This window comes from Pangasianodon hypophthalmus, chromosome 3, assembly GCF_027358585.1.
Source record: "Pangasianodon hypophthalmus isolate fPanHyp1 chromosome 3, fPanHyp1.pri, whole genome shotgun sequence".
NCBI lineage: Eukaryota > Metazoa > Chordata > Actinopteri > Siluriformes > Pangasiidae > Pangasianodon > Pangasianodon hypophthalmus.
This window is the reverse complement of record NC_069712.1, coordinates 12,463,952-12,490,877: the sequence shown is the minus strand read 5'-3', so window position 1 is coordinate 12,490,877 and position 26,926 is coordinate 12,463,952. Positions and strand designations below refer to the sequence as shown.

The window sequence follows — 26,926 nt, the reverse complement described above, 5'->3', positions numbered from 1 at the left end:
AGCAGCTGGTAAAGCACTGCCTGGGATCCTGCCTTGTGTCTCGGATTGGGCTTGATGCCACGAGGTGAACTGGCAAGCAGTGCGGTGGCTCAAGCTGATGAAATGACTCATACACAACACCTCTTCCTCCCTGATCATGCTTCACTCCTCTGTTTCTACCTCCCACATCAAAAAAGATGACAAAGCAGAAATTAAAAAGGAGAGATGCAAAGTGGGGAAAAGCATTGTTAAAAGGAAAGATCCTGTATAACGCCAAAGTGTATGCCAAATCTCAGATAAAGGTGTAGCAAATAAAAATGCTAAAATTGTAAAGCAAATGAAAATAGGGAAAAAAGTTTCAAGGAAATGAAAAAGAGCTATCTTGTACAATATCACAGTCTTCAGCTTGACTGTGTGTTACTGGTAAAGGGGGGGGTGGGTGTTAAAGGGTGAGCATGTGCTCTCTGTGTAGCACTGCCACCTTGTGTGAGAAGATCAAAACTGCAAGGAGTTGAGTCAATACAGTGACAATTCATTATTTCTCCCTCCACCTCTCTCTATCTGACTCTTTCCATCCTTTGCTCTATCCGTTCTCTTAGCCGCAGTCAGTGTCCCTGCTACTATCGTCACGTCATCAGTGCCCACTTCTGTAGCAGGTCACATGATGTACCCAAGCCCCCATGCAGTGATGTACGCCTCGGCCCCCACACTGTCCGATGGAGGCCTGGCTGTGCTCAACGCCTTCTCCCAGGGCGCCTCGGCTATGCAGGTGTCCCACGCACAGGCCCCGGATACAGGTGAGCACACACACAGTCCCTCTGTTATACAACACTGCTGTCAAAATTCCCTGTCCGCTATACTGTATAACATTTATATTATAATATATAATATATTATATTATGATGTAATCTACCTTATAGATTTTCAAATTGGCCAGAAGGTGAAGATTGATTTTCTATAACAGCCTGACATTCCACAACAATAAATGTAACTATAAATGGTTACAAGTATAATTTGTTGTTTAATTCATTAATAATTTTAATTGTTGTTATATTGCTGTACTATAAGAGAAATAAAACATCTCAGCATGTGCTGTTATAGGAAAATCCACTTTGGGGCAGTAACAGTAACTCCGCTATAACAGCACACCACATCTTATTTTATGCCTTGCATAATATACTGACAAAAGCATTATATTTAATTGTATGTGTCCTCTCAGGTGCTGTTCCTCAGGTGTTCCTCACAGCGCCCCCTGGCACGGTTCAGATCCCTGTTTCAGCGGTGCAGCTACATCCAGTACGGCAAGATCTCCACTTTACAAGTGAAACTCTTAATATTCTCTCTGCAACGGCATGCCACTGAGTGAACTAACCCACTGCAGAGAGGAGGAGGAGGCTGTTTGTTTGCCTGGACTCTCCCTCTGCTGATGTTCAGACCTTTCAGGAGCACTGCATGCACTAGCACTGTCTTTGAAAACGCTCTTTTCATATGATCAAGAAGGCTTTCCAAAGCCTTAAACTCCGAAGTATAAGTGAACTCAAAGAACATGGAATAAAATATCAAATAGTGTGGACAGACCGGTCTGATCTGTTTTAGGTTTTTGCTCACAATCTATATTGAGTGAGTTTATTTCATTTATAATTCATTTTAACTCAAGAAATGTTGGGTATAAGAAGTATACAATATACAAATTTTAATAGTTTCAAAACAGTTTACACAGCTAAAATATTTGAAACTGCTAAAGTAAGAAAAGTGGAATAGTCTCAGTGCAGTTACTGCAAAAGTATAGTCACCCTTACACTTCAGCTGTGATCATGGTCCAGTCAGAAGTAGCAGATCAGTAATATAGGCAGGCCATACACCATTAAAAGCTTAAATTGGATGTTGTAATAGACAGGGAGCCAGTAAAAAAAAAGAGGCTACAATCTGGGTGAAGGGATTCCTTTTCTCTGGTCTAGCTGCGTTCTCTACTAACTGTAAACAGTCCAGATAAGATGAAATGAAAATAGGAAATGAAAAAATCAACTTTGTCAACCCTTTGACACAGTGTGTGACAATTGGTAACATGGTCACACATTATGAGCTACAATTTGCGCTGCTACGTTTCTCCATAGACTATTATTAGGTTTAGGTGTAAATCTAATAAGTTTCGGCTTGTATTTATTTAGTTGGGGAAATGTTCAAAAAGGCCCTAATAAAGGTTCTCAAGTCAATGTTCTCAATGTTTGGACCTTGATTTGATGTCCATATTTAACCAGGAATAATGAAAACACAATTTGGTCCTCTTAGATTGTAATGCTGTAAAACATTACAACAAAGCACGTGTGTATTTGTGTACTACTGTTACAGCACAAAACTGCATATTTGGTGGCATGCTGTGTGCTGAAATACGAGCTGGTACTTTGAATGGTTAATCTACATCTGCTACTATTCCACTGTTCACAGATGGTGATTGGCCAGCAGTCCAGCGGCAGTAACAGTAATCTGACAGAGCTTCAGGTGGTCAATCTGGACACCACACAGAGCACCAAGAGTGATTGACAGGTGCCGCTGACTGAAGGCTCACCAGAGACTTACATCACTATTTATTGATGCCTTGTTCCATTTTGAAGCATTTCATCCATTTACACCATCTGAGTGTGTGATTGTACAGTTTGTACTGTAAATGTGTGTCCTGACCTCACAAGGACACTGATGAATTGAGAGAATGTAAGTCTTCTCAGTTCTGATGTGTATTGAAATTTAAAGGACTAATTCTAACATGCGTTTTTGCATGTTATTTGTATGTGTGTGAATGTATGAGTGTAAGATTCATCAAAGGGAAATGAAAAACAGTGTTACCCAACTGTTGCACACACTGCAGCCTCTCACTTTGGCCAAAGATGAATTATTTTGTCAGTATTTCTGTGTGGAGATATATGTGCGTGTGCTTGAATAGGAAAAAGTTGCGGAGGTGTGAGCTATATTGGGGACGAGTGATCTCAAGTAAGAATGATATTAATAGGTGGTGGCTTTGAAGATGATCAAACCGGAGCTGTACATATTTTTTTTTTATTTTATTATTTTAGCGATAGTGCAATAGCATGTGCTGTAGTTGTGTGTGTGTGTGTGTGTGTGTGTGTGTGTGTGTGTGTGTGTGGTTTTTTTTTTTTTTTTTTTTTTTTTTTTTTTTTTTTTTTTAAAGGATGTTTTGTATTTTACTTATACAAAAATATTTACCAATTGTAAATTTATGTAATATACATATATTTTATTGATTATATGATAATGGAGAAAAAGAGTGAATTTTTGGTCAAGGTTGTTTGTACAAAAAAAAAAAAAACAGGATTAAAAATCCCTCATGATTTCACAACCTTTACTGTATTCTGTAGGCATAATCTGTTATGCATTGGCCAGCTGTCTCTGTGCTGTAGTACTGTTACTGAAGGCTGTAGCAGACCAGCTGAAAACACTGCACATTCTTAGTATTCAGTGCCTTGCATAAGTATTCACACCCCCCAACTTGACCGTTTCAGCCTGGAAAAGAAATGGACCTAATTGGGCTTTTATGTCATGAATCTACACAAACTAATGCCCACCTTACCTGGTCGCTGACTTTTAGATCACTGAGATGTGCCATATTCTTTCCTTATAAAATAAATAAATTTCCCCCAATTTGGTGATTTGCTAGTTTCCCACCCACCAGCTAGCTCTCCTCTATCACACAACAGCGGGTGGGGGAGATAAGCACCTGCTTTCTCTGAGATGTGAAGCCAGCTAATGCATCTTTTCAATCTGCTGTCCATTCCGCATCACAGGGCAGCATAACACATTTTGGAGAAAGTACTAACTGCCCTCTTCTGCATACACAATTTCTCAGGCACCCAAAGCAGGGTAAACAAAATATTGTGGTCTTTTTTGTGTAGATTAATGATTTCCACTTTTTTTGTACTATTAAAACCTGGAACTGAAATAGACTTAGCTAGGGGTTGGACAAGTTCAAGGGGGGTGTATACGTATGTAAGGCACTGAAAGTGTTAACCACACTCAGAACTGAGAAGGTGAGATTAAATAGAGGATATGAAATGGGAATGTCCGGTTCTCTCTGAAGTTTGAACCTTATCGGGGGGGGGGGGAAGTATAGTATACTTGTATGATGGTATACTTTTAATAACACTAAAGCCTATGAAAATGAGCATCAAACTGTTATGCAGTTTGTCAGAGGTTCAGGTGACTCTGTTTATGCTTAAGGGCTCAGCTGACTGTTAATCCGTCAAACAATGAATTCACAATGCAAGCGGATTTATCTCTGTTTGTTTTAACCAGCAACTACCAAGATAAAACCTGCTAAAATCACAGCCTCACCTCTCTTTGCTCAGTTCCAGTTTTACTTCAGCTACTGGCTCTGAACCAGGCCTCAGTGTGTGAGACAGTTTGGACTGGTTCAATACATTAGACAGTTTTTTTTTTTTTTTTTTTTTTTTTTCCTCCGCCCTGCTACCTGGTTTTGACACTCTGAATTCTCATTTTACCAAATGACAAAGTATGATCATGCTGCAGCTCACACACGTTGCCCTTAAGCCTTTTTGTAGAAATGCTGTATTTTGGAATAGTATTGTACACGTTTATTTATATCTGCGTTTTTGTGGGAATGGCTTTCTGTTCTTGGTTGATGCGGCTTTCACAGTTTTGTATTCAGTGCCCAGTTTAGCATTTGGTGGCATGGAGTTGTGCAAGGTTCTCTTCAAGCCAAACACTGTTTCTCCTACACTCTGTTTTCTCCTATAGAAAATGTGAAATCTTTCACTGAAATCTTTGTTTGATACAATTTTAGATGTTTGTTTTATAGTTATGAAGTGGTGTGAGAAGCAGAATGAACACTGGTTCCTTTATTGTTAGAATTTTAAGGTTGTTGCTTGCTTTTCCATTTATTATTATTTTCTTCTTTTTTTGAGAATCTTCATGTAACAGCAAGTGTACAGAAAGTTTTGTAATAAAAAAAATCTATTGATTTATCCCTTTTCCTTGTTTGTAGAAAGTGCAGAGTATTGAACATGCAGCTCAACATTTAAGATTATATCTTGCAAATTGTGTCTGATAATTTTTTTTAAGATAAATTCACTGACCTAAAGAGGTTGGTATAATAGTTGACAGATCAACTGAATCTTGTGTAAAAATTTTATTTGCAAAACTATCGGAACATGTGACCAACAGGTGTTTCTTGTCATGCTTGTGCAATGGCTCTGATGGATATTTTTCCCTCTTTTCTAAGCTTTGGAAGGGCTTGCTTTTCTCCCGTAGACAGCTCTGGTCTTCTTTTTTTTATTTTTTATTTTTTTAAAACAAATTCAGTCTTCATAGTTGAAACCCAGGGCTCAAACCAAGTGTAGATATTCAGAGCTATTAATTATTTAAACAAGTAATCTAACCGACACACTTGGGCAACAAGAAACACCGGTCAGTCACATATTCCAAAATTTTTGAGCACTTGAAAAATGGGTGGGTCCAAACAAAATGGGCCGTGCTCCACGTTGTTTAACACATCTAAATGTAACTCTCAGGAAATGAAAGCTGAAATTCTGATTTGCTGTCTCATTTATCTTTTGATCTCAAACCCAAATGTCTTCAGTGTATAGCAAAAACAAAAGAATTGGCCTTACCATTCCAATACTTTTGGAGGTACAGTACATCTGTTTTAATATATATCTGTTATATATTTTCTACATTTTTTAATATTAATCATTAAGAAATAGTTTAAATAGTTATAATAGTTTAAATAGAGAAATAGAACTGACACGAGCTTGTATCTCCTAAGAATATACATGTCCTTAGCCTCTCATCTCAACCTGCACTATAGTTGGAAGCACACAATTGTGTAGGAGGTCTTTGCAGGCCCTAATCTCATCTGAAAGGCATGTTCAAAAAGTACATATGGGTGTGATGGTCAGGTGTCCACAATCTATTGGCCATAAAGTGTATTTGTAGGTCTACACTGGCTAATTTGGGGATTTGGAGTCAATCATTGAATCACATAAAAGGGCAACATCGGCTGCATTTCTTAATCATTTAGATACGACTTGTACAGTGGAGCGGGGGCACGGTGGCTTTGAGGTTAGCACATTTGCCTTGCACCACCAGGGTTGGGGTTTTGAGTCCCACCTCTGTGGCCTGTGCATGTTCTCCCTGTGCTTTAGGGGTTTCCTCTGGGTACTCTGGTTACCTCCCTCAGTCCAAAGATATGTGATGTAGGTTGATTGGCATCTCTAAATTGTCCGTACTGAGTTAATGGGTGCGTGTGCGCAATTGTGCCTGGTCATGGGTTGGCACTCCGTCCAGGGTGTCCCCTGCTTTGTACCCTGGGATAGGCTCCAGGCTCCCCGTGACCCTGTGTAGGGTAAGTGGTACAGAAAATGGATGGATTGATGGATGTACAGTGGAGTGTCGTGGTCACTATGCAACAGGTCTGGTGTAAATTCTACATATTACTGGTCTAGTGTTAACATGTTTGTGAAGTAGGTACTACAAGCAGTTTCAATATTATTTTTGTAACATTGCATGGACCGAATGAAATGAGGCATCAGGCTGTATTTGGCCGTTAGACATTGAGTTTGACACCTCAGTATTAGACTGTTCCGTACTGAATAATAATGAGTGGATCTATATATATATATATATATATATATATATATATATATATATATATATATATATATATATATATATATAAAGTATTAGACTTAAGATCCTGTTGATATCTAAACACACATAACACATATATTACACGCATATTAGAAGATGACTGACCCTTATATTTTGTGCTACAGTTAGTCCTGCCTGCATGCATTTCAATACAAACTCCCACTAACTCACTCCTATAATGCTGAAACTTCAACGCACGTGTAACAGATTTGGGACTTTTATTTTGAAAGTGTCGTTTCCGGTTGCTGCTAAAGAGACCGCTCTGCATTACAGTAGCTCTTTCTGGTAAACAGTCGGAGAGAGTTTCAGGCTTTAGACTGGAGGAGGTTTAACCGGGTTACAAATGGCTAAAAGTGATGGCAGCTCGTATTTCAGGAGGTGCAGCCTCTTCTGGATAGTGACTGTAACTCTGTCCATGGGTTACTACACAGTAAGTTACTTTTATTAACAGGAATACAAGCTAAAAGCCTGTGAAATAGTTCATCCATTCATGGCCAGTGCACTGCCTCATGGGATGTATTCATTTCTCTGGATCAGTATTCTCATCTTAACATCAGCATGTGAAATATAAGAGTGTAATGCTTTAGCTTGTGACATGGCAGCTCGGGCCGTGGTGTACTTTGCTGGATATTATGAAGTAATAAGGTGTGTTTTATAACATTTCAGATAAACAGCACATTCAGTGTGTGTGTGAAGGAGTTTATTTGCTTTACAGGGCAAAGTCTAGCTGTGGTGCAGGTTCATAGTCCTGCATTATTCATGTGTGGAAGTCTGACTAACAGTGAACACAAAACGCCTGAATGGCAGCTTTAGAGACATAATAGCCAGGCCAGTGGATGAATAGAAGTTGTGGTGTGTATGTGTGTGTGCCAAAGTGCACCCCCTTTTATATACACAGAAACTTCAGATGTCTGTCCTGATCACAGGGGTTTCGTGTCAAATACCTTTTATATACACAGTAACTTCAGATGTCTGTCCTGATCACAGGGGTTTCGTGTCAAATACCTTTTATATACAGAGTAACTTCAGATATCTGTCCTGATCGCAGGGGTTTCGTGTCAGATTACATTCATACTGTTATAACTTCAGATATCTGTCCTGATCGCATGGGTTTCTTGTCAAATACCTTTTATATTATATACAGTAACTTCAGATACCTGTCCTGATCACACTTCTTATTCTAAATGAGTTATACTGTATATACAAGTATTTGCTTTTGAGCAGTCAACATACAGACATTCGTTTGTTAAATCTGTAACATTTACTATACTCGCTGTTTGAGAAGGAAAATATAAATATTCAGTACAGTTAGCTAGCTAATAAATATAAATATTCAGTACAGTTAGTTAGCTAATAAATATAAATATTCAGTACAGTTAGCTAGCAAACTTGTGGCAAAAAAAAAAAAAAGATGAACACGCAGGTATGCTTTTCTCCTTCATTATCCATCTGAGCTGATCCTGGGATTGGAAATGCAGATTCCGCGCAAAAAAACACTATTCTGCGCATGATCGGTGACCTCTTATTTTATTTTATTTTTTATTTTTTGGAAGGGGGGCGTTTTCCCAGCACCTCCAGAAACGCCCATTTTACGTCGTGGTGAATGCAATGTGTAAGAGTCCACAAATGCAGGCGCTCTGCAATGAGAGGACTGGGCTTGTGCGTCACACTGCAGCATATTAAAGTCTCGACTCATCTCAGCTCTTACATCTAGCCTAACGCACAACTTTGACTTGGCACTGAATCTGCATCCCATAATTAAGTGCTAGCAAATGGTTGGGTTCTTTAGTCGTCCCTGGAGGATTAGTATTTAGGCCGCGGCGCTCTCACTGCCACGGCCCAGACTCGATTCCTGGCCAGGGAACCAACTCCAGCCACTGGGGCTGCACACCACAGCGCACTCCCAGTATCGGGCCCAAGCCAGGATAAAATTGGGGAGGGTTGCGTCAAGAAGGGCATCCGACATAGAAAATGTGCCAAATCAAATATGCGGACCAGTGATCCACTGTGACAACCCCTATTGGGAGCATCCGGAGGAAGAACAACAAATGGTTGAGTTCATTGGTTTAGACGGGTTCATATATTGAATTTCACCTAATATTTTCATGACCATAAAGCCCCTTTTACACAAAAAGCATCACAGCCAGCATGTCAGGGCTTGGAGCATTTTATTTCTGTGCCTTAATAAATATAACATACAATTACACTCACTGGCCACTTTAATAGGAACACCTGTATCCCTGCTTATTCATTCAATTATCCAGTGAGCCAATTCTGTGACAGCAGTGCAGTGCATAAAATCACACAGATGCAGGGCAAGAGCTTCAGATAATGTTCACTTCAAAAATCAGAAAGTGGATCAATTGTGATCAGTTACACTGATCGTATCATTGTTGTTTGTGCCGGATGAGCTGTTTGAGTATTTCAGAAAATGCTGATGTGGGCGTTTTCAAGTTCAACAGTCTCTGGAGTTGCTCTAGAGTCTCTTGCCATCTGTACACTCTGCTCAACCAGATAAAGTTCCAAAGCTTCAACTTTCATACTAATACCGCTGTCAGTGCCATCATGCTGTTCGCTAACTAGCCAAGCTGAGTCTCAACAGGTGTTGTGCTGAAATATTCCTTCCCTCTGTGAGCACTCATACACTCTCCGGAACAGTCCCCAGATAAGTGTTTCTAATGACTGAAAACAGAACGATTGTGATTGTATGATTACTGTTTTCAGGAAGGAGATTCTGGCTGCACCTGCTGAATTTTTCTTCTCTTTTAAGGTTATATCTGTATGAATAGGTACAGTTGGGAATGATGTAGGAGAAATCATGTGATTCACATTACTGCTATATAATGGATCAGTCTAGTCTGTTCAGTTCAGGCTTTTGTTTACATTTTTTCAGGGAAAGACATGATCCTGAACAGAGCCATTCAGTTTGGCCCCATTCGGGCCGGTTGGGAAGAAGGAGAAGGCTTGTCAATGTTTTATAGCAACTGCAGTTTGCCTTGGAAGTAGTTAAGGGCTCTAAGAAAAACAAACTACTTTTTTAATATCTATATCATAGGCCATTTTAGTTTAACTTGTAATATGACAAGTTGACTGCAAACATTTCAGGTTAAATAATGTCTGATTTAAAATTCAAAAACCTCAAACATCCTTTAACATGAAACAGCCAATTTCTTTTCTGAGACTTGTCATATTATAATTTAAACTAAAATGGCCTAGTCTAAAGATATTAAAGCAGTAGTTTGTAATTTTTAGGGCCCTGCAATAGCGATAGCTGACAATATGACAAGACAGAACAGCAAATTGTAGCTTAAATGTAAACCAGCAGTGATGCCTGGCAATGATATTAGATGGAAGGGTTAAAATCTAATATCTGTCAGTACCTCGAGAATTAAATTATTAAGGTTGAGCAATACGTTATATCTCGAGGTCTCATTGATGTAATAATAAGGATGAAGTGGGACAAAGTATTACACACACACACACGCTTAAAGGCAGATAGCCAGATGCAGTCATTATTTCTATTTTTTTCAAGTGTTTCAAGTTTGTAATGCTCTACTGGCTTCTTGCCGTGTTTCCTCTCAATACCAAACATGGTCAACAGAAAAGTTGTAACCCTTTCAGTCAACACTAAACCATTCCTGTTGTGTATCCTTATGTGTAATTTGTGTGCTTAATCTTTTTCTTTTAGTTTCTCCTTCAAAGGCACTTCAGAAAATGTGTATGTTCTTTACACCCACAAATGTATTTCACATCGCATTCTCAGTCACAACTGATGGCGTGTTACAGATGTATCAGCAAAGCTGGATGAAAAATGTCAGGCCAAATATACATCAAATCTAGGGGGTGTTTCAATCTATATAATCACCTGGCATGACTATCACTTACAGGCTCCATGCATCTACAGTCTGCACTAGAAAGAGTTCAGCCCCAGCCTCGCTTCTTCATACCATTCTGTCTGTTTTCTTAGGACCGGAGGTGGTGCTGTTGCGTTTGGTTCCACAAAAATTCTAAATAATTGGACATTTGTAAGCAGCAAATACACTGAGGTGGAATGAAACCTTATATTGATGTGTTTTCATCTATGAAAGACCCATTCATACCAGCCATCTTTTTTTACAAACGTTTAACCGATAATACTTCCTGGAGTTACTACACTTTAAACACGATAATGGGACTCACTTGTTTATGTTTACTTGCATTACATTTTTACACTGAGAATAAGAGCATGATAGTAGCTGATATCACATTTTGTGTTTTTCAGTGGGCCGTGTTTTGGCCAGAGCAACTCCCTTATGACACTTTGGGTCCACTCGGTGCTCTCTCAGAGTATCTGGTCAAAGAATATCACAGTGTCATGTACAAGGGGTGAGTCTCTCTTCTGTACACATGCTGTTCTTTATCAGACTCTCTGCCTATGAAAACTGATTTATGTGTGTCATGCTTGGGTGTGTTTCAGATGGTGGCTTGCTTGGGCAGTCCATCTGTGTGAAGCTCTGGTGGCACTGAAAGTATGCAGGTAAGCAGTACTGAAAATATGATGGTAATGTGGAAAAAGCAGTTTTGGCTGTCTGTGGAGTTTTAAAAGATAAAGGTGTATGGGCTAAGCAAGCAATAAAACATGATGAGGCATGCTGTTACAGGAAAATTATATTAACAATGAGGTGGTGTAATTAACCGCATGTCCCAAAGTGATTTGTTCCTCTTATAGCTGTGTTAATTGTTACCATAGTAACGCTAATAATGTAAACCTGTAATTCACCTGGCAGCCAGCACTATTGCCAAAACTGCTATTATAGAAATTTAGTCAACACCATCTGACCAATCAGAATTACAAATGCAAAACGCTCTGCTATGTGTTTTAACGGATATTATTCTGATTCAGTAGATTTTAAGAAGCATATGAATGTACTGTTTGATTCATTTACATTTTTTTTTTTTTTTTGCTAAAGGCAAAAAAACATGTAAATGATATGAACATATCATTTGATATGAACAAATTTTTTAAAGATCATATTCATATGTAGTTATATAAATGGGCATGTACTTTATTTTTTGGTCATTCTGAAATGAAAGCAATAAGAATTGTTTGTATAAATATGAATAGTGATTGTTGTGCCTGTAACCTGAGCACACACACCTGCCATCAATATTATATACAACCACTGGCCACTTTAATAGGAACTCGTGTACACCTGCTCATTCATGCAGTTATCCAATCAGCCAATCATGTGGCAGCAGTGTAATGCATGCAGGTCATTAAGAGCTTCAGGTAATGATCACATAAAACATCAGAATGGGGAAAAATTTGATCTCAGTGACTGTGAGACTGTGGCATGGTGGTTGGTACTAGATAGGCTGGTTTGAATATTTCAGAAACTGCTGATGATCTGGGATTTTCACACACAATATTCTCTAGAGTTTTTCACAGAATAATGTGAAAACCAAAAGCATCCAATGAGCAGCAGGTCTGTGGATAGAAACACCTTATTGATGAGAGAGATCAGAGGAGAATGGCCAGACTGGTTCGAGCAGACAGGGAGGCTATGGTAACAGAAAAAAGTTTTTTTGCAACCATGGTGAGCAGAAAAGCATGTCAGAATGCACAACGTGTCAGTCGCTGAAGCAGCTGACCTCCAACAACTGAGACTAAAGTGGGCATGGGCTCACCAAAACTGGACAGCTGAAGGTTTGAAAAATGTCACTTGATTATTTGAGTTATCGTAGCCTTTCTGTCAGCGCAAACCAGTTTCTCTGACCTCTCTAAGCAAAAAGGCACAGTCTCTGCCCACACAGAACTGCAGCTTACTGGATGCTTTTTTTTTTTTCCCACACTGTTCTGTGTAAACTCTAGAGACTGTTGTGTGTGAAAATCCCAGGAGAGCAGCAGTATCTGAAATACTCAAACCAGCCCATCCGGTACCAACAGCCATGCCACTGAGATGACATTTTTCCCATTCTGAGGTTTGATATGAACATTAGCTGAAGCTCTTGACCTGTATCTGCATGAATTTATGCATTGCGCTGCTGCCACATGATTGGCCGATGTTCCTGTTAAAGTGGACAGTGAGTGTATATTGTTAATAATTAAAAATAAAAATCGTGTATACTAGGTAAACTATTAATATTAACTATTTAACTCTAAAATCAAAAGATGAACAGAACAGAGTACTTATCCAAACTGAGTATTTATCAGAATTCAAAATCTGAAGGAGTTTTGTGACTTGTTTTTTTTTTTTTTTTCTTTGTGTGCCACATGGAGGCAGTAGAGTGCCACATTATCTTCTGGTGTTACAGCACTTTTACATCACTGGAACTCTAACTGTTGTTTGTGTGTCTGTCTGACTCTCTGCAGTGATAAAGGCATCGACAGTCCATCAACTCGGCTCCTGTGGTTTGTTCAGACTTTTTTGTTTGGCTTTGCGTCTCTGGGTTTGCTCCTCAAATACAAGGCAGGCGGCCGAGCCAAACGTCACTGAGCAGCTGCAGACATGCACTGCTCTGAAATGGAACACTATTTTCCAATGGATAAATCAGGATTAGAGCCTTTTAATCAAATACAAATATGCGGACCATATTTCCAAAAACAATCATGATGTAGAGCTTACACAGCTCCGTGAAACAGACTTGATATGACAGGGAGAGTTCTGGACAGTAACACAACCTCTTACAGCAACACTCCTTACAAGAATATTTTTATAAAATGGAAGACTTAAATAATAACCACCATAAGCTAGGATTATTAGCTTTACTGTAGATGCTGTTCCAAGTTGGAGACCCAGTTTCAGAGCAATGAAAATATGTGCCTTCCACTCATACCCAGTTTTCAGGGTCTAATAATTTCTTGATAGGTTCCTGTGCATGTCATTGTCCATAACAGCATCTTGAGTCATCTGGTTAAAACTGTTTTAAGATTTGAATTTAAGGCCCTGTTGTTCCCTACACCGACTGTGACTTGGAGTTTAAGCTCTCATTGGGTGGGAGTTTCATCATTTTAGTTTGGCAGTTAGCAATTTCACAGAGACATGATTCACAGACTATAAACTATGCCTTCACCCACACAGATTATTGGTGCTGTCACAGATTAGAAAACGGGCCACCTGAATGGAAAATGGGTATGTCAAACATTGGGATAAAATTGGCAAACATGAGTAGGAAGTTGTTTTAAAATTGTATTGAGCACAATTGCTTTGGAATATAGAGAAGAAGTTGCTTCAGATGCCTTTGTGTTATCAGCCAAGCTTGAACACAATGTCAGTCAGCCATATTGACATGAAAAAGATTCTGGCTCTCATCTGATTTTATATCATTTTACCCTTGATCAGGTCCTCACTGAAAAAAAGTTTTATATTAATAATAAGACCTGTGGCAAATTAGAGTGACAAATACTACTCAGTTTAGTATTTAAGTAATATTTGTTAAAGTAAGTTGTTGAGCAGCCCTTATGATAGGAACTCCTGTTTGTGATTACTCTGTGATGTAGGTCAGCTTCTTCCAAGAAGTCCAATATTAAACTGGCTGAGGCTGGTCTTAACCGGACTGTTTTCCAATATGCCCTCAATTACTCATAGAACTTGGGAGTGAATACTTTTGCATACCAGATGGCTGCTTGTTTAAACACTATACCAAACAAAAGAAACCTAAGCAAACTATTTGGTGCATTTTCAGGTTAGATTTCCTGCAGAACCTGAGTCATGTAGTCCATCTATATCACAGCAGGGCACGAGTCTGACATCCTCTATTAATCACAGCACAGTGGCTGGAGTGAAACATCAGGTTACAGGTTTTACTGATGCGTGATGCACAGCATTCCATATACTGAAGAAGAATTTAAATTATTTAATAGGTTTATATGAATAAGGAATTAATTAAATGAGATTTCTTAAATTTATTATAGGTTATATGCAGTGGTTTTTTAATTATATTAACTGTTCTAGTTATTACTCAGATGGTGTGATGAGGTTTATCATAGTGTTTTTAAATTATTTTTTTTTTTTTCTAAATAAAACAGTGATTTAACCAGTACTCTTGGCATTGTAACCTTTGTTGTCGCTCTTAAACTTTCTTGAAATTGTGTCGCTAAGGCACATAGCTATCCAAAAACTTGATCAAAGCCTGACATTCATTGTGTGAGGAAAGCACACTTAGATAGCAAGGTTTAGACATCTTTAGGCTGACTGACTCTTTTTACCACTGCATTTGTTAAACTGGTTCCCTACCCCAATCCAGTACTGGCTAGAATTCAGAGAATTCAGCCACAGCAACATCTCATGGGATTTCCCAGACCTCCACACATATCTTGTAGACAGGAAACAGGCACAAATCTGAACTGAATATCATTCTTAGGTTCGAAATATGACCTGTGTGCCTAGCATATCAACTGGTCTCATGAAACAAAGTTCAACCCTAGTACCATTTCACTATTTTGTTTTGTAATTTATTCAGTGAAAATATATAAATCTATTTATTCATAAAAGCAAATAAAATGTATAATCAAACACTAGAAAAACACAAATGATGTACCAACTGTTTCTACTAAGGCTGAGTGCTCCAGCCCTGATTTATGAAACATTTAGAGGCCTGGCATTTGCCATTACCTTAAAGCCATATTTACTGAATTTGATCCATCACTAAGCTTAACCTTGCTCATTTTTCTGCAAGATTGGGAGCTTGCCTCATTCCTCTCTGCTTCAGCCACGCTAAATCAACCTACTTTAACAATAATGAATTTAAAAGCATTTATTGGGCTTATTGCTAAGTATCATTTAGACTTATTTTGACGTCAGTTGGTATTTCACAAGAGAAAAGCAAATGACCTTTTAGAGACTCACACAAATGCATGAATATTTTTGTGCACTTTCTTAGCAAACACAGCTAAGCCAAGCACATTTGCATTGCATATGATGACAACGATAATAGCTCTATTACTCCAAATCCTCAACTCTGAAAAGAATACAGGACTACAGTAACCAGTCTGTCCTGCTATTTTAGAGCATCTCGTATCCTGCATTTGGTTCTGGGGCTGTGGGACAGAATGACCTTAGCTAATGGACTTAAAAGATTAGGCTGCACTAATCACCCCTCTCTCCAAGCACTCTCTCCGGTCTTTACTCAAGAGCGTGCTGTCCTCGCTGCACCACTTTCCTTCCACTATCCATCTTAACACGCATCTCCCTGTGCAGCAGATCTTAACATGGACCATTTATTTGTGTGATGTGGCTGAGAGCTAATGTTCACACACCAGGATGGGAGCCAAACTGTGTTTAACAGTTCGAGTGATGGATGGAAAAGCTAATGACAGCTGATGCAGGTTGGCGGCGTGTCATTCACTCTGCATATCACACAGTATTAAAAGGTCATCATGGAGTGAGTTACAGGCATAAGCCTTATTAAAAGGGACAAAATATACAGTCAGCTAGGAGAAAACAGTGTACTGCCTCTCTCTCTCTCTCTCTCTCTCTCTAAGTGTTCATAATATATATACATTCACCATCCACTTTATTAGGAACACCTGCACATTCATGCAGACTTCCTATCAGCTAAAAACCAGTCTGGTCATTCTCCTCTGATCTCTCTCATCAACAAGGTGTTTCATTCTGCAGACTCTCTGCTCACAGGATGTTTTTTGTTTTTCACACCATTCTGTGCAAACTCTAGAGACTATTGTGTGCGAAATTCCCAGGAGATCAGCAGTTTCTGAAATATTCAAACCAGCCCATCTGGTACCAACAACCATGCCATGATCAAAATCAGAGCTCACACTTTTTCTTCATTCTGATGTTTGACGTGAACATTAACTGAAGCTCTTGACTTGTATCTGCATGAATTTTTGCACTGCACTGCTACCACATGATCAGCTGATTAGATTGTACTGCCTGAATGTACAGGTGTTCCTAATAAAGTGGCTGGTGAGTGTATATTATGAACACTTTTTTGCAGATAAAGGAGTCTCTTTTATGAATCCTAATGTAACAATACGTGGGTTTTAATGGTTGGTAAATAATATAGTAAGACAGATTTTACACAAATTCCCAGAGCTTTGTATACTTTGTACATCTAAACTGACTATAAATTTGCAGCATAGTAATTCTTATAATGCCTTTGCCCTTTATTCATTATACACAGAGGAAAATTAACAAATGCCACTATTAATCTTTCTGTTCTAATTAAATCATCTACTTTAATACATATTAAACATAACTAGAAATATTGCTGCAAAAAGTTCACATTAACACTGACTCAGTGGATATGGATGTATGTGATGTATATGGTGTGTGTGTGCATTTATATCTTTGATGTGTCTCGGTTATGTTTGGGTTTTGTCAATATGAGGTATTGATGATGTGTGTTTTAGTCCGTAAAAGCCTTTGATGATGTGTGTTTTTGTGTGAGTTTGTGTACGCATGATCAGAGCAGCAGTCATTATGACAAGTTCACCGATCCAGCCAGCGCAGTGTGGGATAGAGATCAGACAGCGTCCTGCGTAGATGGCAGTTCTGACTCTTATCCCTCAGCTCCACAACACACTCCACCTGTTCAAACACACAGGACAGCCTTGGGTGAAAAACCTTTCCGGAATAAGCAACACTGAGTTAATAGGATATGAGTGTGCTGTTTAGTTCTGTGGACAGACTGACTGCTTAAGCACGTACAAGTGACAACATGAGTGACATCTTAAAGCCCCTATTATGCAGTGAAGGCAGGGATAGACTGTTGACACAGGAAACGATTTCTTACCTGTACTTTGAAGAGATCTACCCTATCACTGTATCTCCGGTGGCAAATATCCAACAGCCTGAAGAAAAATATGGGCAAATATCAGTGACAGATGAAACAAATAGCTAGTCCCTGTGAAACAGGTCTAATCAATAGCCTTTTCATATTCAGTATAGCATCTGTGTTGGATTTTCTTATTCTTTTAGTGACAAAGCAATAACATATTTAGTCACTTTAATCAAGGAAAGCTTATCTGTGTTTAAACTAAGATTGATGGTCATACTTTATACATGAGCCACATGGTTAATATACACTATATGGCCAAAGCTTTGTGGACACCTGACCATCACACCCATGTGTGGTTCTTCCCCAAACTGTTGCCACAAATTTGGAAACACAACTGTATATGATGTCTTTGCATGCTGTAGCATTACAATTTCCCTTTGTTGGAACTAAGGAGTCCAACCTGGTCCAGCATGATAATGCCCCTGAGCACAAAGCAAGGTCCATAAAGACATAGTTTTCTAAAGTTTCTTTGAGATGAACTGGAACACTGACTGCACACCAGACCTCTTCACAGTGCCTGACCTCGCTAATGGTCTTGTGGCTGATTGGGCAAATCCCCACAGCCACGCTCCAAAATCTAGTGGAAAGCCTTCCCAGAAGAGTGGAGGTTATTATAACAGCAAAAGGGGACTAAGTATGGAATGGGATGTTCAAAAAACACATGAGTATTATGGTCAGGTGTCCACAAACCTTTGACCATATAGTGTATTTGATAGAAGAAGAGCTTTAAGGTAGAGGTATGCATTGGGACTAGAATCCCATGAGACCCAACAAAAAAAAAGTTGCTAGAGTGGGTATTTTTTTCCCCTTTCATGGAGGAGGGAGCAGATGGTTAGATACATGCTTGCTGGACAAAGAAAGACATGTCGAATAACATGGGAGTATATTGCATGCTTGAGTAATGGTGCACAATGCATTTACTGCATTCATATATCTTGAGTAACTGCCTCACCTGGTCAGGATCATGGTGGTTTGAATTATTAATATAGTTTAGAAAATCAAACCCTCTAAGTCTGTTAGTTATTACTGTGTGCAGGAGCAATATAAGTGGGGTGAACAGTGTTGGTCACACTTTCTGTGGAAGTTGGTGGGGTTGGTCATGATTGTCTGTGGGAGTGGGTGGGATTGATCAAACTTTCTGCAGGAGTGGCAGGGATTGGTCATATACTCCCAGGGGGAAAAATGGGTCAAGCCTTAAATGGAAACTATTAAGCTTTTAGTGGTCAAATTATTGGTCAGAAAATTAGCAAGAAAAACATCCCAAAATGGCTTCCCAGAAGCAATAAAAAGGCATGGCAGTGACATACACATGCTGTTATAGAGAATCATATTTACGCATATTAGGATACTCTCATGGGTGTTGTACTGATTCTGATAACTTGATTTATTTTCTCATGGTTACCAGATTATTGTTTCCTATTCCCTGTGCATTCATATGAGAATGTTTGCCGTACTGCTGCAAATCACCATTTCTTGTCATAATAATTCATTACTGATGAAAAATTATTGCTGTCAATGCCCAAGAAGTTGCTCTACAACTACAATTAAAAGTAGACTGGATGCAAAGCCTTCTCTATTTCTCTGACCTGACGTCTTCCCGAGCCAGTATATTCAGCAGTTTAGCCATGTCTCCTGGCCCATCTCCCAGCTGAACACTGAAGCGGCTCACGCGGTCGTCCAGCACCAGAGCTCTGTCTACACACTCTCTCACCAAGTCCAGCTCCATGTTTGCACTGGCAACTACCACTGCTACTCTGTATGGGTCCGCACACACACACACACACACACACACACACACACACAGAGTTGTTGACAGCTACAGAAATAGTCCTGATACCATTCCTGAAAGTCATGGATTATGTTATTATTCTGCATACATTACACTGGAATGTTCTTTGTATTAAATCTGTAGTTCTAGTTAATGTTGATCTAAGATGCACTATATATATAAAAAAAAAATCACAGTTTTTAGAATTTCAATGGCATGTTGTGTCTTATAATAGCATTAGCATGTCGCATAACAATAGTGTCATTGCAGCATTATCTCAACCATATTGACAGCGTTTAGAATTACTCTCACTTCAATGCCATATTATTTCTTATAATAGCATTATCCTAGTGTAGTGTAACACTGTAGTGTCATTACAGCATTATCTCACTACAGTGTTGACCCCATTCAGGATTACTCTCACTGACTGGCCATTAAATGATTTGTAGTGCAGCTCACCTTTTACCCTTTAGCTCTGGAAGTTGACCAGCCAAGATGGCTGCCAGCCCCATGGCTCCTTCAGTATCTACAGTGGTGTGTTCATACTCCTGAAACCTCAGCATGGCCACCAAATTGTCCCTTTCTCTATGGTAAGAACAATAAATCATGATCAAGACTTTAAACTGGTTCAACTGAACAAAGTGCACTCACATGCACATGTTGTTGTGGCTGGCTGATACCAGTCAGCCGTGAAGTTCCAGTATGTTCATGGCACAGCTGATTTGTAATTAGTGATCCTAACAAAACTCCATAAAAAGCAAAACTCGCAGCAAGCTGAAAGCAGCAAATGCTGTCTTTCAGCAATGCAGGTCAGCCATTGCACCATTTCAGTCACCATAGACACACACACTAACTCTTCCTCCTTTTATACAGCAGCATTTCTTTTGTTCTAATCTAATGGCTAGCCTTATTTGTTTTAATTTATGGATTTGTTTTGGATTGCTTTCCTCCAAGTCTATTATTAAATGAGTTTCACCAAATTTGGTGAACTAGTTAATTAGTTTGTATCCAGCTTGAAAAATGGGTGAGCCACAGTCTAAAAATGTGACAAACCATTAATTTTTTTTATGTTAAAGCCTAGTTTTCTTATAACCTTCAGAATACCTCAGTTGAAATTCATTGCTTTTAATCCCTGATATCTTCTTAAACAAATTGATGCTTAAAAATAGACACTGTACCTAACAGAGATCATTTTATCCACCATTTTCTTGGCCATTTGCAAAGTGTGTGCTCCCAAAGAGTGCTGCATGATATCTGTGAAACAAAGCAAGAGCTCAGGTCAAACAGGTCATGTGAAACAGCCCATCATAAATGGATAAGGATGAAAAGATTTGGGATAAAATATTATTTGTTAGCAAGTGAGAGACAGATTTTTTTATAAATAGGCAGGAGAACACACATTTACCTCTATAGAGCTTTTTATTTGTGGTGTGGGAGAAATCACTGGCAAGAGAATCTGTTTTGAGGGACTGTAGCAGAAGTGGAAACTCCTCTGGCTCAACACCCTGTTGGGGAAGAAAAAAAAGAAAGATCTTGGATGAGTGATAATTCGTCAGTGATAATGGCCCCTGCATTTTTCTCTGGGTTTTTTGCTATATGATTAATGCCTCTTTATTGTACATTAGCTATAGACATAATTATATGCCCAGTAATAATAGTCATATCATTTTTAACAAATACCCTACCAGATGTATTAACACATTCATCATCTGATGACATAGTTTTAAAAGTCTATATGAGCTATGAGTTAATAAAGTTATACATTAGCCACAATTTCACTGAAGTTCTCCATTCACCAAGGAATAAATGAAATGTAATCTACACGTGGTGCTCATTTAGTGCCCGCCTCTTTAAACTAATTTGACCATAAACCATTTGTATGATAACACATAAGATTAAGCCTCAAAGAACAGAACTAATAAAATTGACTGCATGTGTATAGTGGTTAGAACCTTGTTCAAACATACTATGACTGAGATGCGAGGGTTTAGGTGTTTGATGGCAGCTGCAGTCCCAACCAGCACTCTGCTCTGTCCCCCAGCAGGGACAATGACTGCGTCCAGCTTGGGCACTTGATCCTGGAGCTCTATGCCTACTGTACCCAGACCTGCCAGGTACACTACACTGTCATCCCTGCAAGGTGGAGAAGGAGACAGATGGGTAGATGGATGAATCACCGCTTGCATGAACACCAAAAAAAGCTAAGCCAAATTACTCAGTGATAAAAGGCTAATGCACACTTTCCATATCTTAATGTCTTTTTGATATCAAATGAGAGAAAAAAGCCACTCGAGTTCTCACACATCTAAGTGAGGCTGCTGGCATCATGATGATCATTAATGATTGGGTTTCAGCATGCAGATATGCAGTAGAACAGATGGATGAGAAAAAAGAAAAAACGAGGCACTCACTCTTCTAGGCAGAGGTAGCCATTCTCATTGGCCAGATGGTGTGCATGATTTTGTGAGTCCCGTGCTGTGCTGCCATAGGAGATTACCATGGCCCCATAGTCCCGGTAAATGCGCAGCCGTGGTGGGGAAGTGTATGCAGGCATTATGACAAAGACTGGAATTCTCAGCTCCACTGCATGGTGAGCCACTGCCATGGAAAAGTTACAGTCTGTGGCCACAATGACACCTTTCTTCTGCTGGTCCTGCAAATATGTGCAAAATTTGAGAAATTTTGTAGGCTTTTATTTATTTAAAACTTGCATAAAGAATCAATTTGGTTTAAACCTAAGCCTACTTGTAGGGTTCCTAATTTTTTTTTAACACACCTTAAGGATATGCTTGAAGTAAAGGTAACTCTAAAACTGGCAACTTGAAACAAAATGGTTTGATCCATAATGAATGGCAACAGATTTTTGACCCTTGGGGTTCTGGGTAGGGAGATGGAGGGGTGGACTGGTGGAAGATGGTGGATTGATATAGCTACAGAGCTGGGGTAATGAGTTCTTTTATTATTATCATTATTATTATTATTATTATTATTATTATTATTATTATTTATTCATCTTCAGGAACCACTTCATCCTGCTCAGGGTTGCAGTGGATCCAGAGCCTAGCCTGGGAACACTGGTGTGAGGCAAGAATACACCCTAGATGGGACTCTAGTACATCACAGAGCACCACAGACACAGACACACACACTCACACACACACACACACACAACTGGGGCAATTCAAGTGTAGCCAGTCTATCTACCGGCATGTTTTTGGGCAGATGGAGAAAACTGGAGAACCCAGAGGAAACCCACACGGAAACAGGGTGAATATACAAAACTCCACAAAGAAAGTCACACAGACAGTAACCTGAGCTCAGGAACGAACCGGGGACCATTGAGCTGGGAGATTTTTCCTTTAATGTGAGCTCATTGAAGCCTTTAAAGGTTGTTTATTCTGCACTGACTTTTCTCACCTAATTAATTTAAACTGAGTCACCCAATTCATTTAAAATCAGTTTAAAAAATGAAGTGAAGTAATCTTTACCTGTTGTAGTGAGGAGAGCAGATACAGAACTCCTCTCTCCTTTACTGAACCTGTGTAGTGGAGGTACTCTTTCTTCAGATAAATCTCCATACCATATAGTTTGGATAGTCTAGAGTACTGAAAAGCAAAAAGATAACTTGTTTGGTCTGCATCAGTGTTGGATGATGGTTTGTCTGTCCAAGACCACTGAGTGTTTTTCTACTGAATGCTTTTTATTCTTCCTTAAACCAAACTACTCTAAGCATGAAGGCAGCTAAAGTTTTTACAGCATGAAACCCAGCAAGACACAACCCCAATCCCAGACTAACCTCCTCCTCCTCCTCCTCCAAAAACTATGAAATATGAAAATCTGGCCTCCATTTATGTTTACATTAGCTGTTTAGACAAAAATTTGAGCAGCACCACAATATTGTTTGGATGAAGGTGTTGGGCCGGCTTTTGGTATTACGGACTAGAGAATATCTTGTCAAAATGTTTACACAGAATGTGACTCATGTGGGTGGCCAGTTCTCAAATCCTGCTAGAAATTGGGTTAGGTTGACATACTGTGCAGGGGGTCTTTTGAATTCCTGACTGTTGGATATTTAATGCTGCTGCACTGATGTCCTCAAAGCCAAGGTACTCAGCAGGAGGCTTGGGTGCAGGCTTGTAGTCCTTATTGCTTTTGATGGAGGGTTTAGGAGGTTCCATCAGTTGCTTCTCAGGTGCTTCCATCACTTTGGTCTTAAAGGGTCTCACGTCCACCTTTAAGTACTCCTCAGCGCCAAAGTCTCGGAGGCGCTCTGGGCAGATGAGGGAGGGTCGATGAGTAAGGACTCCATTGCTGATGATGCCGTCTTTTTGGCATCGGCCATCATGAGATGAGCATGTCTTTATGTTGCTGCTCAAATGCTGATCATCACTGATACAGAAAGATATAGATCTTTGTTAGGGGAAGAAGTACCTCTTTCATTCCTAGAATCATATTTTCATTAATAAATGAAGAAAATTTTATACATTTGGTTGGAAAAATAAATGATTAGTAATTACCTTTGAAACTAACTAAGTAGTGATTAACTATCTTTGGAACAGCCGCCAAAAAAGATATGTTTAGAGACAGTGATTTATGAAGACAATGAAAGGAAGAGATAATCCTAGAGATGCACTGATCCTATTTTTCCTATTCCCAATCCATTTGCAATATGAAAGCAGAGATAGCAGCGTGTGAGCTGATAACACATACTGATCTGATAATGATATGCTTATTGTAACCGAGCCAACTTCCAAACCTCACAGGCTTAAAGTCAGTTTGGGTCATATAAAAGGTAAAGAACATGGCAGGTTCTTGTTAGTGAATCTTGAAAATATGCTAAATTTTATCTAGTATTTCAGGTCAATATTGCCCCCAATACAGATATTCAGCTTCTCAGGTACTCTGCATCCATAGATTGTTCCATCACTTATGCTTGACTGGTGTCATAGTTATATCACCAAAACATATGTGATGTAGATTCATTTTCTTCTCCTTTTCATCCTTGTGCACAATAGAAGATAATCCACTAAATGTTGCTTTACCATAAAATGCAATAAAAATATAATGAAGAGATGAAGGGCATGTGATGCTGAGTAGTAGACTAAAGTATGCTGCACATGTTATCATAAAATATGCTTATAAAAATGCTAAACTTCAAAGACCATTATTTGGTTTACTAATAGTAGCAGCAGAAAATACCACCAGATAGCGTGAGTTTGTTGCAAGATTTTAATGTGATTTTAATGTGATCCCTGTCTGGTGCTCTTCTCCAGATGTAAGCTCTCACAATATCCAATCAGCTCTGTGTTATTCCCAGAAGTGACCTCTCACCACATTCTCATTATCCTAGAGATTGTCCTTCAGTGCCTCAGTAAATAACCTTTCTTGGCATTCTCCATTTTCTCCTTTTTTAACTACACTGGTCTTCAAGGCACTTTTGGGCTTGATTTTTTTAATCTGTTTAGACAATTAAGTAAATACTGTGACAGGAAAGATTATCAAGAGGAACAGACAGAGGAGTAAACACATCACAATGTGGAAATAAGGAGGAGGGTCCTATGTTTTGGATCATTAGGGAAGTACAGGGAGACAGATAGAAGACTTTGGCAAGAAGTCAAGAAGGGAGGTTTAGGCTTTGGTAGTAGTAGTTGCTTGTCAAGATGTGACACTCATTGGTGGTTTAACATTAAAATGTGTAAGGGTGGATGATACACATACAGTATATACAGGAGATGAGAGAAGGATTGCCTGTCATGGAGGAAAAAAGTGCAGGATGTTCTTGGGAAGGTGTAGCTGACAGGTCAGTATGTGCACAGGCAGGGAAATCAGGAGGAAACAAAGGCTGGATAAGAACTACAGAGTCTCTAGTGGAGGTGATGTAATGAGAGGAACGTCTCACTTCTGGGAATCTTTGAGGTTTAGAGACTCTAATGCATAGAGACTAATGTTTAGAGACTCTACGCATTTGAGATTTAGAATTTCCCACCTGTGCCAGAAGGGGTCGTACTCCTCGCTGTCACTGAATCCCCTCCGTACTGGTGATTTTCCCCCCACATAGTTTGTGTAGAAAAACTGTGCAGCAAAGTTCATTCTGAATCTTGAGTTATTGAGTTATTATATTATTGAGTATAGCTCCAGTTCTGATCTTGTCTTTTTTTCTCTCCTGTGGGTAGGAACTGCAAAAGAAGTAACAGTGTGCTGTTCTCCTCACTCTGTGCTACTGCATGGCCCTAACTTGCTTTGTGAGACTATTTAAGGAGGGATTACCAATAGACAAATACCAGCCTCTTCCTGGGCTCTGTGCCTCTCTTGGCCAAGCCTTGGGCTCTATTCCTGTCTCGGTCCCAGTTTAAACTGAGCTGTGACGTGGGATGATCAGAGACTCTAACCGGATAGATAGAGACTTAAAGCTTAAGAAACAATGTTCTCAGGTCTCTTGGGTATGGAAGAAAGGCTGGATAGTCATGAGGAGTGGACAGTGCACTGCACTGTGTAGCAGAGATGGTTTTTCATTTCACTCTAAAAAATAATACACTGGCTAAACTTTAAAAATTAAGGTAACCATTTGCATGGATCTTTTTAAATTATTTCAACTCAAGCCATTTTTGAGTAAATATTGTGAGACTTTTCTAGTTAGCCCAACTCAATTTGTTTAGCACAACCAACATGATTTGAATTGTCCTCTAAAAGCTTAAGTAAGTTGAGCCATCTTAATGATATTATGTGGTCAAATTAGTTAATTTAAGCTGTTCTATCTTACTTATTGTGCTTTCAGTCTACTCAGAAGTGTCCATGCAAGTTGTTACCTTAATTCTGTGAGTAATAGTAACTCATTTCATTTCTGTCTGAATAAAAAAACACAGCAATTTCAATTTTATGATAATTGTTTATTGTAAAAACAATGCAAAATCAATCGATCTACAAACTTTCAAAAGTGCCAAATTTAAATTAGGAAGACTCAAGACTTATTCTCAAACATGTGCAGTGTTTGAACTAATGCTACAAACATTCAGTGCTGCCCTAGTGAAAAAAGTATACTTTATTGTATTTGTAATATATTTCCTGTTTCAATAGTACATTGCAAATATATTAACAAAAAAATTGTACTAACTTTAAATATATAAAAAGTGTATTACCACCATGCTTTTACCTATTTTTACCATACAACTTTTAACACACTTTAAAATAATTGTAATTTTGTATATTTTCTAAAAAATATATTTTACAAAAATATACTTGAAAGTTTTGTTTATTTTTTTAAAAGTGTATTTATTTGCACTTTATGTAAATATATTTTAGTATTATTTTTAACTATGCTGAAAATGACCATTGTAACAACACATTGAAAGTTTACTTTCAAAGTACATTATTAAATAACCTGAAGTTGTAGTATACTTTAAGTTCAGTTTTGGAGTAATTTTTAAGTGGACTTCTTCATGCTTGCAATTCACTTCATTACTGCTTTCAGAAAGTAATAAAACATATGATATGCGTCGAAAGCCCATTTAAAACATTTTTAAATCAAGTGTATGCACTGCACAAAAGGCTACTCTTGTAATTGTGATTTAAGTATTTTAATAAATTTATACAATGTCACAGAGAGGTCCAATGTATAAACATCAATCCATGACTAATTTTATACCAACACCACACCATACGAACACAAGAAAATATGTTCTACAGGAAAGTAACCTTTTATCAAATGTGTTTTTGAAATGTTTC

At 38.7% G+C, this 26,926-nt stretch overlaps 3 protein-coding genes across 4 annotated transcripts in view; 2 read left to right on the top strand and 1 right to left on the bottom strand.

The window, feature by feature from the left end:
• Nucleotides 1-4,973, top strand: part of srfb (serum response factor b) — a 32,276-nt gene extending 27,303 nt beyond the window's left edge. Inside the window, exons 6-8 of one of the 2 annotated variants that reach the window (XM_026942027.3) lie at nucleotides 579-776; nucleotides 1,199-1,300; nucleotides 2,425-4,973. In XM_026942027.3, the coding sequence (XP_026797828.1) occupies nucleotides 579-776; nucleotides 1,199-1,300; nucleotides 2,425-2,456 (332 nt within the window). In that variant the 3' untranslated portion in view covers nucleotides 2,457-4,973. The remainder of the gene's footprint in view (nucleotides 1-578; nucleotides 777-1,198; nucleotides 1,301-2,424) is intronic. The other variant, XM_026942017.3, reaches the window with a different exon arrangement.
• A 1,921-nt stretch (nucleotides 4,974-6,894) lies between these two features.
• On the top strand, nucleotides 6,895-14,679 carry tmem254 (transmembrane protein 254). The gene is made up of 4 exons (XM_026944921.3): nucleotides 6,895-7,087; nucleotides 10,919-11,022; nucleotides 11,114-11,173; nucleotides 13,010-14,679. Exons 1-4 carry the CDS (start codon nucleotides 7,001-7,003, stop codon nucleotides 13,131-13,133), a joined length of 375 nt encoding a protein of 124 aa, XP_026800722.1. The 5' UTR covers nucleotides 6,895-7,000; the 3' UTR covers nucleotides 13,134-14,679.
• Nucleotides 14,680-15,656: 977 nt separating this feature from the next.
• Nucleotides 15,657-25,315, bottom strand: LOC113544275 (L-threonine ammonia-lyase). The gene is made up of 11 exons (XM_026942972.3): nucleotides 25,191-25,315; nucleotides 23,239-23,593; nucleotides 22,693-22,809; nucleotides 21,616-21,857; nucleotides 21,172-21,337; nucleotides 20,610-20,709; nucleotides 20,383-20,458; nucleotides 19,664-19,789; nucleotides 19,023-19,190; nucleotides 17,392-17,449; nucleotides 15,657-17,186 (listed from the first exon to the last, which is right to left on the bottom strand). Exons 1-11 carry the CDS (start codon nucleotides 25,292-25,294, stop codon nucleotides 17,088-17,090), a joined length of 1,611 nt encoding a protein of 536 aa, XP_026798773.3. The 5' UTR covers nucleotides 25,295-25,315; the 3' UTR covers nucleotides 15,657-17,087.
• Between the last annotated feature and the right edge of the window lie 1,611 nt (nucleotides 25,316-26,926).

What these genes read in the sequence shown, in the direction of transcription:
- LOC113544275 (XM_026942972.3), bottom strand. Translation starts at nt 25,294, where the DNA reads ATGAACTTTGCTGCACAGTTTTTCTACACAAACTATGTGGGGGGAAAA. An exon ending in TTCAAAAGACCCCCTGCACA is followed by an intron (nt 22,810 to 23,238) that starts GTATGTCAACCT and finishes TTTGCTTTTCAG; the next exon opens with TACTCTAGACTATCCAAACT. An exon ending in TAGATCTCTTCAAAGTACAG is followed by an intron (nt 17,187 to 17,391) that starts GTAAGAAATCGT and finishes GTGTTTGAACAG; the next exon opens with GTGGAGTGTGTTGTGGAGCT.
- tmem254 (XM_026944921.3), top strand. Translation starts at nt 7,001, where the DNA reads ATGGCTAAAAGTGATGGCAGCTCGTATTTCAGGAGGTGCAGCCTCTTC. An exon ending in CACAGTGTCATGTACAAGGG is followed by an intron (nt 11,023 to 11,113) that starts GTGAGTCTCTCT and finishes GGTGTGTTTCAG; the next exon opens with ATGGTGGCTTGCTTGGGCAG. An exon ending in GTGGCACTGAAAGTATGCAG is followed by an intron (nt 11,174 to 13,009) that starts GTAAGCAGTACT and finishes GACTCTCTGCAG; the next exon opens with TGATAAAGGCATCGACAGTC.